We start from the raw sequence: 15,971 nt of genomic DNA on the forward strand, positions 1-15,971 counted from the left end.
CCCTGATTCCTCATGATGACAAGCGTATTTTATTTATCTACCTTCCAAATTCTTTTGCAAAGACTCAACAAATAAAATGCATTGAAGTATGAATTCTAGATGTTTGCAAGAATGCATGGACATAAAATAATCATTCTATGTCTAACAATGACTTTCCTATGAAATCCTTTCTTTTTGTTCTATTAGAAGTTACCATCTTCCAAAAGTCTAACCCCTAAAACCAATGCATGCATACCTTCTTTAAATCTTATTTAGAAGTTATCCTCTCCCGTCTAACCCCTAACAGAATATAAAGAATAATGCAAGATAAAAGCAGAAAAGATAATAGAATAGAAAATACCTTTGCATTGATAAATAATGATTACATCATACATCGCTTGGCTTTTAGGCCTGTCAGGCCCTAACTAGGGGTTTAGCCATTCATGACCATTGAGGGCTTTACAATGGGGTATAAGAACTGATGGGATAAGGGGTGAAAGAAAGTGAAATCCCTACTAGAGGGGGTTCTGTGGTGTATTTTTCTGCTTGGCTTGACTCTCTTTTTATAGTTGTTGCAGTGGACTTGGGCCTAATGCTAAAAATCTTCCTGATTGATATTTTTTTGATATTTTCTCAATCTTTTTCTCTTTTAATCCCTCTTTTTTATATCTGTAAGTCATAAATAAGAAAAATATCAAATCTTAATATTTCAGCCAAAGATAACTGCTAAATAAATATTTTTAAAGATATTTTCAATATATTTTTATTATCAAAATAACTCATATTTAGCAGTTATCAGTAACCTGATAGATCCTTCTTATGGTTATTAGAAAAAGAAAATTCAGAAATTCAGATATTGTTTGCCAATCCATGCCAAAGGAGTTTCCAGCATAATCTATACTCATCATGGGCACAAAACTTACACATGCATATGCTTATACATGCATAAACCTTGCACCATTAAATGTAATGATGACTCATTTAACAAAAACAGTAAAAGTTCAAATGGTTTAAATGCAGATATTCTTTCGAAAACTACTAAACCTTCCAAGGTACACATGGCTTTAGGGAACAAGAAAACCATTAGCAATGCAAAGAACCACCAAGTGAAAATACTCATTGAAAAAGAGAGAAATTTTGTAATAGAATTTCAAAAAATTAATCAAACATAAGAAAGCTCACTCAAGAACTACACGAAGAACTAGATAATTTGGTCAAATAATCACAATATCAGTGCAACAATATCTAAGGTCAACAAAGACCAATGCACCATCTAAAGGATTAATCACATAAACTGAAGTACAGAACATAAAATTCAACTACTCATCTAAATTCAAACACAAATACTAACATGAGAAATCCTACATATTAGTAACTCATTCTGTAATATACAATCAAGTACCATCGAATGTAGGAATATATCCAGCACAAGAATTCATAAATTTACCAAATACCCACTGTCCAATTTGGATAACAAACAAGGAGAAAGGAGGAATTGCAACTAATATGCCCCAATATCAATTGGCTTGCGCGATGCAGAGACTTGCGGGATTCTGCAATTTGATCAGTGAAATGAGCTTGATTAGTTACACACCAACTCCACAACTAATTCATGCCCTCTTAACTAGCATTGCAAATTACAAAGGGAAAAACACTTGAAAAAAATCAAAAAGGGGGAGAAACACTTCATCATTGCACACTCGCACTCCGGCACTGAACACGTCCCTTCACCGTCACACCCCACCATTGTAACACCCTGATATATATCTATATATTATTAGTAATTATGTTTGATGTTTGATTATATTTGTTGTGTTATTTTATCCGTAATTATTTTCAAGGAGGTGAATTTAGTTATTAAAAGGGTGTTAGTATTTAAAGCGAAAGCTTTTCAAAGAAGCCACGAGGAAGCTTCTCGAGGAAGCCTCTTAATGAAGCTTCTCAAGGAAGCTACATGAAGCTGCCTCGGTAAAAACGCTGCCCAGCCTTAGTTAACCGTTGGATCTTCTCGAAATTTAGTCTACAGCTTCACCGAATACTTGTCCACGATCTGACCATTGGGATCTTTGAGAAGATATCTGGAGTGTGCGCGACGTTTCCATTACCGAGAGCATTACTCATTTGAGCGTTTCAGCCTTTGCTTTCGTGTAGCTTAGGAAAAACGCCATTTCTTCTCCTTTCTTTCTTCCAAAACCATTTCCAACATTCCAAGCTTTTTCTCCATCACCCACGGCCACCATTAGCCACCACAAACCGTCGTTGTTCTCCATTGAAATCCCACACCGAGAGGAACCCTTCAACCGAAGTGGAATCTTCCAAATTGTCTCGCGATTCCGGTAGAGAACGAAACCCTAATCTGACCTTTCGTTTTCCTTAGAGGTAATCATGGTTCTATGCTTGTTCCTTGTTAGTTTCAGCTTGTCTTTGCATCTTTTCTGACATTGGAACTGTCATTGCATGTTTTACGCTTCCTTTGAAAAACCCTAGAGAAAGAGACTTTGTAAACGTTATCTTTTCATGAAATGCATGTTATTTTCATAACCTACACTGAACCCCGGTCACATTGGCATGGTCGGAATTTCCAAATGATGTCCCTTTGTAAAACCCGAAATTCTCTCAGCCCTTTCATGTAGTGACGTGGGTGTTTGACCCAGAGCATTGTTATTAGCTTTGTTTTCTGAAATCCATATTAAGTCTCCTTCATTTTGGCATGGTAGAGGCTTACGTGGAACCGACGAGCGGGGATGAAAAAGAAATCTCCAAGTGACGTGACGAGGAACTCGTGGGTAGCTCACAATAGGTAAGGGGAGTTTATTATGAAATTTACCGTTTTAACACCATAGTTAGGGTCAGGGAACCTAGCTATGAGGATAACTACCTATCCCTGTTGCATGCTGATTTTTCTTTTATAGAAAACAATGTTTTTAACTAATGGGATGCGATAAAATTGTTATTGATATGCATGCTGGTTTTTCAGGAAAAAACTATGTTTTGACGAATGGGATGCGATATATATATATATATATATATATATATATATATATATATATATATATATATATATATATATTATATTTGGTGATGAATGATATTGTTGTCTTTATTTGATTTGTGTTGTTTGAAGACCTATGAGTGTGAATCTTAGGCATGAAAGAAATATATATGTGCGGAATGAGATTTGTTGTTGATGTCGCTATTAAGGATTTTAATTGATATATGGTGATATTGATAATTATGATGATATTGATTTGAGATGACGTTGTTAATAAAGACCATGTCAACATGAATTGATGGTATTGTTGATGATTATGTGAATATGAAATGAGGTTGTTGCTGTTGTTGATAACGTCATTGAGACGAGATGATATCTGTGTTGAGAATGATATGAAAATGGAATGTTGATTGATGTTGGAAATGCATTGGCATGTGCATGTTGTGTATGTTCGTGGGGGGCGGAGTGCACTGACCTTCCAGGGTCTTTGGCACTTGCTTTAGGCTACGTTCATACGTTGGATGTTGTGTATGTTCGTGGGGGGCGAAGTGCACTAACCTTCCAGGGTCTTTGGCACTTGCTTTGGGTCACGCTCATACGTCATATGGAGTGTATGTCATGGGAGGTTAAGTGCACTGACCTTGTCGAATGGCCCAGACGTGGGTGACTAGCGTGGTTAAAGAATTTAAGCATTTATGAGGGGATGCTTAGGCGCTTTAATAGGTCCATGGTCTTTGGCACTTGCTCTTGGCCGTGTTCATAGCTCATACAACACAGGAAATAGAGTAACTATGGCAGAGTATACTTTGTACTGAGGGGGCTTGTCACCTGGTAGGGAACTCCTTTGGGCTCCCAGGCTGATCACCTTTGGGTTCCCTAAGTGAGAGTGTCGTGCGGAAACGCTTAGGCTATTTCCTGAGATTTGGTTGTTGGTATGTACCATATTGCATATGAGAGTTGAGTCAGGTGCATGCATAATTCTGTGCAGTCTTGATTGGATCCATGGATGGATGATGAGTAATTATTGAATGTGGATGATGAATAATTGCTGGATGTGAGTGTTGAATAATGAAAATTGTGTAAGCTCATAATGTTTGCCTATGTTTCTTGCTAATTGTGGTTATTTGGAATTGGTATTGGTTCTTTTTATAATGAACTCACCCTTGCAATTTTGTATTGTGTGGTTGAAACCTGTGATGATCACGAACATTGTTCGTGGGAGCAGAATGACAGCAACAGGGTGTAGGAAGTGAGATTCTGGTGAGTAGCCGCCGAGCCGACGTGATGATGTTGACATTATTTTGGGAGAGAGTTGTGTTTTATAATCAACTCCTCCATAGTTGGTTTTAAGTTTTATTTTGTTGAGTTAAAGATGTAAAACTTGGATTTTAATTATATTTATGAACAGATTTAATTTTCGTTTATGTGTATGACGTGTACCGAGTTACTGTTTCTATATAATTATATATATTCATCTAAGTAAACGTGTATGGTTTAGTGAATGTATGTTGGGACGAAATTACTTCTATTTTCATAAATAAATTAAGGGAGTTTTTATGTAAAAATTGAAATTATCGCATATTAGAGTGTTGATATCGTAGCGACGAGGTGGGTTGTTACAACCATCGCACTCCGGCACCAAACGTGTCACGAGGAGGAACAAATGCGATTAAGCAGCTGCAGGCAACACGAAGCACGAACCCTCAAATGAGGAGGAGAAAATGAAGCGCGAACGAAGTTAAACGACGTCGTTTTGGGTTTTGCATAAACCCGCAGACTTAGGGCAGACTCGCGAGTCTACCTTAACTCTCGAGTCTGCGCTAACTCAGCCGAGTCTACTTTGTTTTTTATTCTACTTCTGTTTTGACTCACTGAGGCTTTGTGGAATTCTATGATTTAAAACGCGATTTTGATAACCATGGTGCACATTGTTAGCTTTCTTTGATTCGTGATGCAGTTCATGAATCCTTCTTCTTCTTTTTTTGAAAAAAGTAACATTTATCTTTTATTATTTGATTTTGCACACGCATTGCATGTAACACTGAATTTGTACATTTCTATTACACAGTGTGAGATTATTTAATTACTGCCAAGAAAGAAAAAAAAACTAAGTTATAAGAATGGTCATCAGTGTCATCTCGAACACATGCGTAAAGTGATCGACGGCTCAGGATTCCAATTTTGAAGGGTCTCACAATTTTTAAAAAATCTGAAAAGAAAATTAATAATTTCATTTTGGTGAACTTTTTAATATATAAGAGTTTTGCGTATTATTTTTTTATAGTTGAATTTATAAATTCATGAAATTTTTTGTCAATAAATTATTTATAAAATATGGTTCCATTGTTTAGGGATCTGTTTTTTAATTTTTCTATATATATATATATATATATATATATATATATATTACTGCAGTTCATAATTTGCACAAGTAATTGTAAATGATGTGTTTGGTTTGGGGTTGGGGTTGTCAAGTCCTCATTTGCTGTTAAATGTATTTGGAAGCATATATATTTGGTTTGACTTGCTCAACACGAAAGTAATGCTTTGTTATTCTTGCATTGAGTAAAATTCTTTGTGTGTGCCTTGATAATATTGATCTTTTAAGTCAATGTTATGTTTCTAATAATATTCAATAAGAATTTCGTATCCTTGTTAGTATATATATTTACGTTATTTTTTTTTTATTATTAATATTATTTTTCAAATTAACAGTATTCATAATGTCAAAATTACTTTTTAAATAAATGCTTTTAAATAGAAATCAATTTATATAATTATATTTTCTTAACTAATTAAAATCATTTTTGCGAATTCTAATTCTAATTAATTAAACACCAACTTTTGCGATGGAGCCTATCTTGTTGCCTCAGTGTGTGCAACTCTCCATCTTCTGGGATGGAGCCTATATTGTTGGCTGATGTGCTTAAGTGCTTCTTTCTTAATATAGTGTTTTTTTTTTTTTTTTTGCTTTCCCTACTTTTTGTTACCTTTTATGAATAAAAAAATGTATGTTGTTTAATCGTATCTATTATTATATGTTAGCTTTAAATAAGTTATTTATCTTTCTTTTTTCTTCTGGTTTAGCGGGATCTCTAATCTCCTATTCTGATGTGATAAAATATCAATAAAATAAATTTTGACAATCAACTCAACTGAACCTCACATATTTAAATATTTGTGTATGAAATAATTAAAAATATCTCTTATTGTGTTCCTTCTGAATATATATATATATATATATATATATATATATATATATATATATATATATATATTAAAATTTAAAAGTGCTTTCATTTTTTTAATGCATATTTTCTTATATTTAAACTGAATTTTTTTTAAAAAAACCTTGCCAAATATGATGAGACACTCGCCAATTTCTTCTTGATTAAAAATGTGAACCCCGCACGCCTTAGTATTTAAGTCGTCCACTATGACTAAATAATTATGCTTAACCAATTTTCAAAAGAATTAAAGCGTTTACCTCATCTCCACTCCACCGTATATTAAAATATTTTATACGTATTATTTCAACTTTAATTTGTGTTTAACATATGTAATTTGTACGTTGTTTTCTTTAACTCCTCCTTGAAGTTGATTTTCATGCGCATGTCAGCATCAGAATTAATCAAAGAATTTGAGAATATTTACTTTTGGCACTGCTCAATCTCCAAGACTCCAACGGTAAGTCAAAATCGCCGTGGTGACCAAAGATGTTCATTTTTTTTTTAAATCCGTAACAATTAAATATAAATATAAAAAATTATAATAATTCACTCAATCAATTGACCTAAATTGAGGGTGTTCATTAGAAAAGTCTAATTGGAAAACATTAATATTAATAGTACCTATAGAGCTACATTCAAGTTCTGATTATTGAAGGAAGTAGTTGGCTTTGCAAATTGTCCTTCTCAAGACGAGCTGGAGCTACTCAAAGAATTTGCCTTCAAAGGATTCCCAGGTACTTGTCTCTGGGGATATTTGGGGATATGCGGATTTAGCCGTCTCCATTCACATGCAGGTAGTTGGAGTTTAATTTTTATTTTCATATTTTTAATCGTGATATTGGTATGAAATAATCTCTATCGAAAAGGGTGATTAATCTTCATCGAAACCTGGAGGGCACACAAGGTGGGCTTTTTCTTCTCAACATAATTTATTTTATATCTAAGAACCAACCAGAATTTGAACCTCGAATACTTAATTAAGACACACAAGTGACTACCACTTAGGGGTGGGTAAGCGTACCGGCGTACCCCGTCTAATTCTACATCGACAATGAATTGGGCCAGGTCACCCCGCACTCTTACACAGATTTAATACATTGGTATATCCCCGCCCGATGGACCCTGCAGGCCAAATGGGTTGGTCCGCGGTGGTGGCAGTGCGATGGTGGCACGATGGTGGCGTGGTGGTGGTACAACGAAAAAGATAGATCGAGTTGTGGTGAGGAGATCAGAGTGCGAGTTGTGGTGGGAAGAATAGAGTGCAAGTTGCACACGCGTGAGGAGCGGTCGACGTCGGGATTGTAGTGGCTATGGCTGTGAGGTGTGACGTGCGACATGACGAAAATGACGGAGAAGAAGGAACGACGTAGAAGGAGTGAGGTGTGGTGGCGTACATATAATTTTTATAGGATTAATATAAAATTAAAATTTTATACCACCTTTTAAATGTTTCAAATATATATATATATATATATATATATATATATATATATATTGTTTATTGATATTTTTTTAAAATATTCATATTTAAAATACTTTATCTAATTAATATTAAATATAAGGTGCTTGCTATACTAAAAAAGTTTATCTCACTGAATTATGTGCGTGATAAGTTCATGTTACTTGAGTTTAATTGCTATAAGTGAAAACAAAATATAAATGACTTTATTTTTTAACTATCTTTCATATTGTACACACTAATTCCTTCTATTAAGAGTTATCTTCTGTATAGTTACATTCAGCTTTATTCTTTTAACCATGATTTCAAATTTAAATTTTATTGATGAAAAAAGTAATAGAATAAATGATTATATGAAAAATGATAAATTAAGTTTTTTCTTAAAAAATTAATTATAAATAAATTTAATAGATATTTTATATCAATGTTATGAATAAAAAAAACTTTGTTTATTTTTATAAAAAATCTAATAAAATTTCTTTAATTTTTTATAAATGAAAAATAAATTATAGATCAGTTCGATACACCGACTTCAACATGGGCACTACGCACTCCTAATCTTCCTCTATATAAAGTGTAAACTCTCGCTCTCTCTCTTTCATCTCTTTACTTGTCTTTCTTCTCTCTCCTCATAGTGATCATATTCTTTCCCTTTTTCCTAGTTTGTGTGTGCTCTTTGGCTTTCTGGTCTCTCTCTCCCACCCTCCAAATTCGCCTCTTTTCCCTCTTCTTTTGATCTCAGTGCACACCTAAAAGAAAAACAATGGTGGATCTTCAAACCGTTTGCTGCATGTGCGGCGACGTTGGTTTCCCAGACAAGCTTTTTCGCTGCAACAAATGCCGCAATCGCTTCCAGCACTCGTATGATCTCTTTCTCCTTCTCAAATCATAACCATCATACAAAAATCATAATTACATGCACTTCATATTAATACTCCAATATCTCTCTTTATCATAACACAATCATCTTTAATTTTCACAATACCTCTAATCTCTATTGTTTTCATAATTAACCATCATACACAAATCTTGATCATCATGGCAATACTTATGCTATTGCTCTACTTTTTATGTTCATATATGTGTAGCTTCATAAAACATGTATGCTTTTTTTTTGGTACTTTTCAATGTTGGTGTTACTTTAGGAGTGAATTAGGCTTAAAGTTTATTTAATATATATATATATATATATATATATATATATATATATATATATATATATATATATATATATATATATATATATTTGTTTTTTTGCAGGTATTGTAGCAACTACTACGGAGAATTACCGGAGATAGAACTGTGTGATTGGTGCCAAAGCGAGGAGAAAAACTTGAGACATATTGGCACCAATTTGAAGAAACCGGTGGCGGCCGGAAACGAGGCCGGAGCCACCCACCGTTCCGCATATTCCGGCGAAAAAATGATCAAGCAGCATGATCATCATCATCATCATGAAGAGAGTGGTTCTGAGAAGGGTAAGAGTCCCACACCATCGCTGCGACCCGGCACACGCAGGTACAAGCTTCTCAAGGATGTAATGTGCTAAAAGAGAGGGAAAAGGAAGAAACAAAGGTAACATCTCTTACCAAGGAGTCTAGCTCCGTTGGTTAAATTAGGTGTTGAGTGTACTAAATTTTTTGATATCGTGTTCAATTTTTACCGATATTAAGAAAGTAGCATCTCAAGTAAACCAAATAGAAGAAACAGAAAAAGAGATAATATTAATTATAGGTGACTTTTGTGTCTTAAAGATGTTTAATTTGTGTTATGTTAATAGCGTGTAGTAGCTATGCAAAGAGTGTGTTTCTTGAGTGCCTGTGTGTTTTTTCCCTACTATGATCCTTCTTCCGTTTTGAGTGGCTTTCAGCCAGTTGTGAATAAAACTATGCAACTTTAGTAGTATCTACTAAATATAGTCCCGTAATCTAAGGCATTATTATTAAGTTTAAGGCTCTTCTCTCCACTTTTTGTTTTTGCATGTCTATTTATAATTATGTTTTCAACTGTACATATTATGTAATTACGCATAATACATACACATATATATATATATATATATATATATATATATATATATATATATATATATATATATATATATATATATATATATATATATATATATATTCACAAATAGGATCAGCGAAAATAATCTAGCTGATTTTTCATACGTTTCTTGTTTTCTAAAAAGACTACCTAGAATAATGCATGGTACACATGAAGTGTATGTTTCCTGCATGAGATTGGTTAACTGAAGAAGTGATTGAAAAATAATATTTTATTGGAATCCAACTTCGAGATGCAAAAGTTAATTCAATTGACACACACACACACACACACATATATATATATATATATATATATATAGGCTAAAGCTGCTAAACACTATCCTATGTCTACAAATGCTTGATTTTAATTAGTCCATAATAAGAAATATATTACAGCAAATCATTAAATTCAGCTTGTTAACTAATTAAGTTCTTTCTTTTTTGCGGGATTTGCTTGGTTAACTTAACTTGAGTCTCTTGGGGTGAATTGAATGCATCGGTTTTCTTTGGGGCAAAGATTTTATAGTACCAGAAAGCCTGCCATAACTTTTTCAGATTCATTGATAGCCTTTAATTGCTAGGCCCTCTCTATTATTGTCCATGTCAAAGAAAATGAAGGTTCTTGATTAATAAGAAGTGGAGGATTTTCACCACGTAGCTGAGATAGTATGGGTGTACCTTAATTTTTATTTTTCTTTTATTAAATATGCCATTGGCTACTTCCTGCAATGATCAATGACCATTGTATGAAGCTATAGAGATCATGATCAAAGTCTAGCTAGAGCAAGAATTTTCCTTGGCAGGTCCTCTTTTCTTGTATTATTATTCTTTGTGGTATTAATTTCTTGGTGGAAAAAGAAGTGGTGAAGTGTTCACTGATTAGACGAACTAGAGTTTCCAGGTTTGGGTGGTTGTTTCTAGGCCATATATTTATGTCGTGGAAATGTGTTGATATTTTTTCTAGAAAGAAAGTTTTTAATTGTACATTGTTGACCCATAGTTTGTGAAATATCTCCCAAGTACACAAGCTGATAAGGCCTCTCTCGCTGTGCCTGTTCTGCCCATTTATTAGAAACCAACAAATACTTTCTTGTTTGGCTTTTGAAGAGACAATAAATTCATCGTTCCCAGCAACCAATTCCCCCTCTTTTTTTTTTCCCTTTCCTTCTCTATAGTTTCACCTAGCAAAATTCACTCTCTTACACTCCCTCTCTCTCTTCCATATCTTTGTCTGACCCTCGTGTTAGTCCAATTCCTATACGGTTGGGGACCTTTGTGAAGTGACAACAAATATATAGATGAACTTTATGTGCCAGTAACATGTATACAAAGGCCAAATCTTCTACAGTGCTTCGTGAAAGAAATGGAAGAAAGAGGGTGATCGTGAACTAGAGATCCCCCAAATCTGCTTGATATATCCATTTTTTTTAATGCATGAGAATTAAAGATAAGTATAAATTTTTTTTTAATAATTTATACATTTTTGTTTAATCAATTGATTTAGCACATAATATATATATATATATAAGATTGCATATAAACATCAGTTTCAGCTGACTTTTTTTAATTAGCAATTCTGTCTCTTGTATTATCATAAGTATGATTTTAAATTGCTATCACGTTGCGGTATCGTTCTGTTTGTTAATATCACCGTAAATCACAGATAAATGTAATCGATACTGTTCCAATTTCAATCACGTTGTGGTACAATAAACACATGATGGCCACAGTAGCGGTCTCCTTCATCTATTCTACACTTTCCTTTCTTTCTAATCCATCATCAAGATGAGTCACGTGCTTGCTTTGCTTGGCTCGCTCGCTCCACCCCCCACCCCCACCCCCACCACCCCTTCTCTACCTTTCCTTGTCCAACTTACAAGCAACTTTCCAAATGTAGGATCCAACACATATTTATACATGCAATAATGCTCCATTCCACATGCAACTTCCGAGTCAATTCTCATTCTTCAATGCAATCATTTAAATTAATGCCAACCGCACATTTTCGATTGCAAACTATTAAAGCTTGCTAGCTGCTACCCACATAATATTTTTAATATTCCTCCCAACTATTTATATTTTTCTTCAACCAAAATACGTGGCATGGTTTTGTCAATGTTGGTATTAATATTTAGCTGATGGTAACACTTGTATTTTAACCTCCCTATATAACATAGCATGCAAGTAAGTAGCTATAGAGCCTTGAATCCTTGTCCTTGATTAACTAAATTAACTAGATCATTTCAAGTTTGTGTTTTTATTTTACTATATATTATCTAATTGCTGGTATGATCTATAGAACGTACACACACGATAGTGATATATGTTGCTCCAACAAGATTAAATGTGACGAATGAATTATTTAGATTCCATTGTTTTTAGTCCTTCGGCTTTAACAATACTCGTTATTTAGTGAAGCACCACAAAAAGTGTATGACTATTAAGTTTCATGACTTAAAAATCAGTAGTACAAAAAACATATATATCAAATGCATGGGAATTTTAAGTGCAAATATTTCTAATTAATAATTGGAGTATTACACATTTTTCATCCATTAGACGAGCTTAATCAATTAGTTGAATTGTAATAACCGCCAAATTTAGATTAGGCTCAAATTTTGAGATCGTAGATTTGTTAGGATGTGAAAAGAGGCTTACGTAACTAGCTAGTTTTGCCCAATTAATTGCATGCAATTAGGAAATAAAATCCGCCATTTAGTTAACCTCATCATTAAAAAAAAAACTTTTAGTTAATATGACACACACATGCAAACTTTTCACTGAGATGGAATGCTTTAATAAAATATTAGAACATTACCTAGCTTTCAATTAGATGTAAAAAGAAATTCCACTTTATACTTTTCCTGTTTCCATATGGAGGATCTTGGATGATTTAAAATCTCAGTTAACAAGTTAAAAGTCAGATTTTGCTCCATAATGCTATGGTATTTTATACGAAATGTTCAAGTAACCGCCAATAAGAAACATACCAAATTAGAGGGCATTAATTTTTTAATTAAAAATAATGCAAAAAAAACACGTGGATGACATGAAATTTTAACACAAGGATAGCATTATTATAGAAATTGTCAACTCTTAGCACTTGAAATCTTTGGTATTAATTTAGTCCATGATGGAAGTTGATATGATGGGACGAAACGACCACGACACATATTTTACTAGTATCAGTTCGTTTCTCGGATTTCTAAAAGATGATCTCTAAGTATTATTATTTTATGGGGGACAATGTTACTCATTCTTTATATTTAAATTTGTATAGTATATAATTGTGCTTAGGAGTGTTGTGGGTAGAGAGACATTGATGTTGATAACAATTTATGTATAACGATGGCACTAAATTTACTACATACGGTGGTCAATGTCTTGGTTTTATCATTTCCATTTTCTATGTATATGTGGGTTTGCATGTCCCTATGTCTACTCTTCACGCACCCAGGCAGTGAGAAGAAAGTGAGAGAAAGATATCGATATAGGAAGAGGGGCCATCTAGGACATAGTCCAATGAAGTGTTTTGAACATTTTGAAGTTAGCATGATTTTTTTTTTTTTTTTGGAATCTAGCTAGTACATATAAGTAATAGAGAGGTGACTGAGCCAATTATTTGGTTAACCACTATAATACTTTTACACCTTTACCAAAAGCTTTAATGTTTTGGCATCATGTTAAGATTAAGTATGGAAGGAAAGAAACATATAAAAGTGAAATTCCATCCATATGAATTTTCTTTTGATCATATTAAAAGCATAAGCATATTAAAGAAATCTCTTTTATTTATCAATAAATATTGATTGTTAGTTTGTTAATATGACGAGTCAAATTTGTGACTTTTTTCTCTTTTTTTTTTAATCCCATTCAACCATCCTTATATCTCTTATGTATTAAATATATGTAATTTTGTATCAAATAAATTATTAGATCATGAGCTCCATAGGATGTGTTTTTGTCACAATAGTTTGTTTATCTTTAAAAATGTGAGTAGCATAAGAACAAATGAGAAATGAGGAGTGATAATAGCGTCTGATGAGATAAATACTCTCCAAATGAATTGTTAAGTTACCTCTTTTCTCATTTTCTTAGTTTTTGTCATTACTTGGTAAAAATGTAAATGTGTATTTGAAAACAATGAAAAATAATTAAGTGAAAAGGAGACACTTATACATAGAGCATATGTGTGCTTAAGGAGATTGGAGCCTAGTTTCTTGTTCCCCATTCCTAGTTTATTAGTAGAAAGTTCTTAATTACATACTCTTCTCTATGTTAGACATTACTCTATCATTTCTGTACTTACACAATAAACTTCAAATGTATGCATTAATTAATTATAATATATATATAAAAGGAGAAATCAACTTACTCCAAAAGTAACTCTTTTAGAGTTACTTCTCATCCTCACTATTCATTTTCTTGAAATCTAGTAGTTGTAATGAGTATAGCTAATTTTAATCATTAAATTTCAAGAAAATGAATGATGAGGATGAGAAATAACTCTAAAAGAGTTACTCTTGGAGTAAGTTGATTCTCTCTACATATATACTTGTGCGTCACATGGTGATATTGCTGTTTATTTTATGAATGGAAAAGATACACAACAAAAGCAAAGAAAAAGGCAAACTAGCTGCCTCTAGAGAACAAATTCCCCATGGCATCGACTAAAAGAGAAAGATTAAGATCCTCTAGGCAAGACTGCCACAAGCAGAAGCTATCCTCAGGAGCAGTGCCCATCCTAGTCAACTAGTCGACACATTTATATCCTTCCCTTATGGTATGAATAAAGGTAACAAACCAACTACTATCAAGGAGACTCGTGTTATCGAGAATTAGGAGCACATAAGGTTGAACATCAACAACACCATCCTTGATGAGATTCAAAGCAACTGACGAGTCTGACTCACAAATAATCGATGTGAAACCTCAATACTTAGCTAAGCAAAGACCATTACGAATAGCAAGTGACTCTACAAATACATTAGTTGTGAAGCCACATTTGCCTGAGAAGCCTTTGATACGATTGGTTAGATGTGTTTCTTAAAAATATAAAATTATAACTATAATAAATTGCTAAATATATGAATTAATATAAAATTATAACTATAATAAATTTCTAAATATATGAATTAATATAAATTTCCATGATAGATGATATTCAAAGTTAATATACCATATAGTTATTTGGCTAAGACACTAGGTACCTATCCAGATCCTATACGAAGGAAAGGTAACTCGCAGTACATAGTACCCGACAAACATGGCCAAGTACCTATTCAGCCCTACGAATAACCATTAACCCTAATTAATAATAATCATTGGGTTAAATCACCTAAATATGATTATAGAATGCATTACCTAGATGGTAATCAACAAACATAAGCCCATAGGTTCAAGGCCCAATAAGGTTAGTATAAAAAGGATTGAACCCCCAGGTAAAGACCACTGTTCATTTGATTGCGCCTTCATTATTGAGTTCACAGCTTGGAGTTGAACCCTAACTTGAATCTCAAAGTGCCTTTTGCAGGTACCCCTCTAACTTTTGGGAAAGCCTTTGGACAAATACAGAGACCAAATGAATATAGAAGTTATTCGGTGTATTAGAAGACCCTTTGGCGTAAGGGATAGTGTTCGATCAATCTGGGACAAGAACATTTTGGCACCCACCGTGGGGTCCACTAGCGCAAGTCCCGTCCTCGAGAGCTATGGCAATAATTGGAACTGAAACAAACACAACAACAATGGAGCATCCAGTAAATCATCAAAATATGGAGATATGCATAGAAGATCAAACCGATTTATCCTCGATTGTGAGGAGGTTTGTTAATGTTTTAATTATGTTAGGATTTATGTCGGCCTAATGTAACTGAATTCCAATTGTAGTACTGAATCGAAGCTCAGGTTGTCTTCCAAGGGAATAGTGCAAGGATGAATATTTAAATTAAAAACTTTCGAAGAAAGATATTTTTGTGTTTTTATATTTTAAACTACCTAAAACTAAAACTAATCAAAACATTAAATAAAAGATATATTTTTCTAGAGAGATTAATGTGTTGAAAATTTAATAACAAAAATTAAAAGAAAAGGTAAGAAGTTACTTGTTGACACAATAATAATTGTAGACAGAAACAATAATGTTGAGATGCTAAGATTGTACTTGGAATCCCCCTATTTGCTGCAATTCCTCACACTTTTACGTCATTATATCGTTCATTCTTGATTCACTAATGTATTCTATCCCTAATTCCTTAGGT

The 15,971-nt window shown here is 33.3% G+C and overlaps 1 protein-coding gene across 2 annotated transcripts; it reads left to right on the forward strand.

Moving 5' to 3' along the window:
* The first annotated feature begins 8,255 nt into the window (after nt 1–8,255).
* On the forward strand, nt 8,256–15,630 carry LOC100803808 (uncharacterized). Of its 2 annotated transcripts, XM_014773075.3 has the most exons (3): nt 8,267–8,521; nt 8,921–9,235; nt 15,245–15,630. In XM_014773075.3, exons 1-2 carry the CDS (start codon nt 8,424–8,426, stop codon nt 9,207–9,209), a joined length of 387 nt encoding a protein of 128 aa, XP_014628561.1. In that variant the 5' UTR covers nt 8,267–8,423; the 3' UTR covers nt 9,210–9,235; nt 15,245–15,630. The 2 variants fall into 2 exon arrangements, with proteins under 2 accessions (XP_003538067.1, XP_014628561.1); XM_003538019.5 differs by lacking the exon at nt 15,245–15,630 and having other exon boundaries at nt 8,256–8,521; nt 8,921–9,569.
* Nucleotides 15,631–15,971: the final 341 nt, after the last annotated feature.

Source organism: Glycine max, chromosome 11, assembly GCF_000004515.6.
Source record: "Glycine max cultivar Williams 82 chromosome 11, Glycine_max_v4.0, whole genome shotgun sequence".
NCBI classification, from domain to species: domain Eukaryota; kingdom Viridiplantae; phylum Streptophyta; class Magnoliopsida; order Fabales; family Fabaceae; genus Glycine; species Glycine max.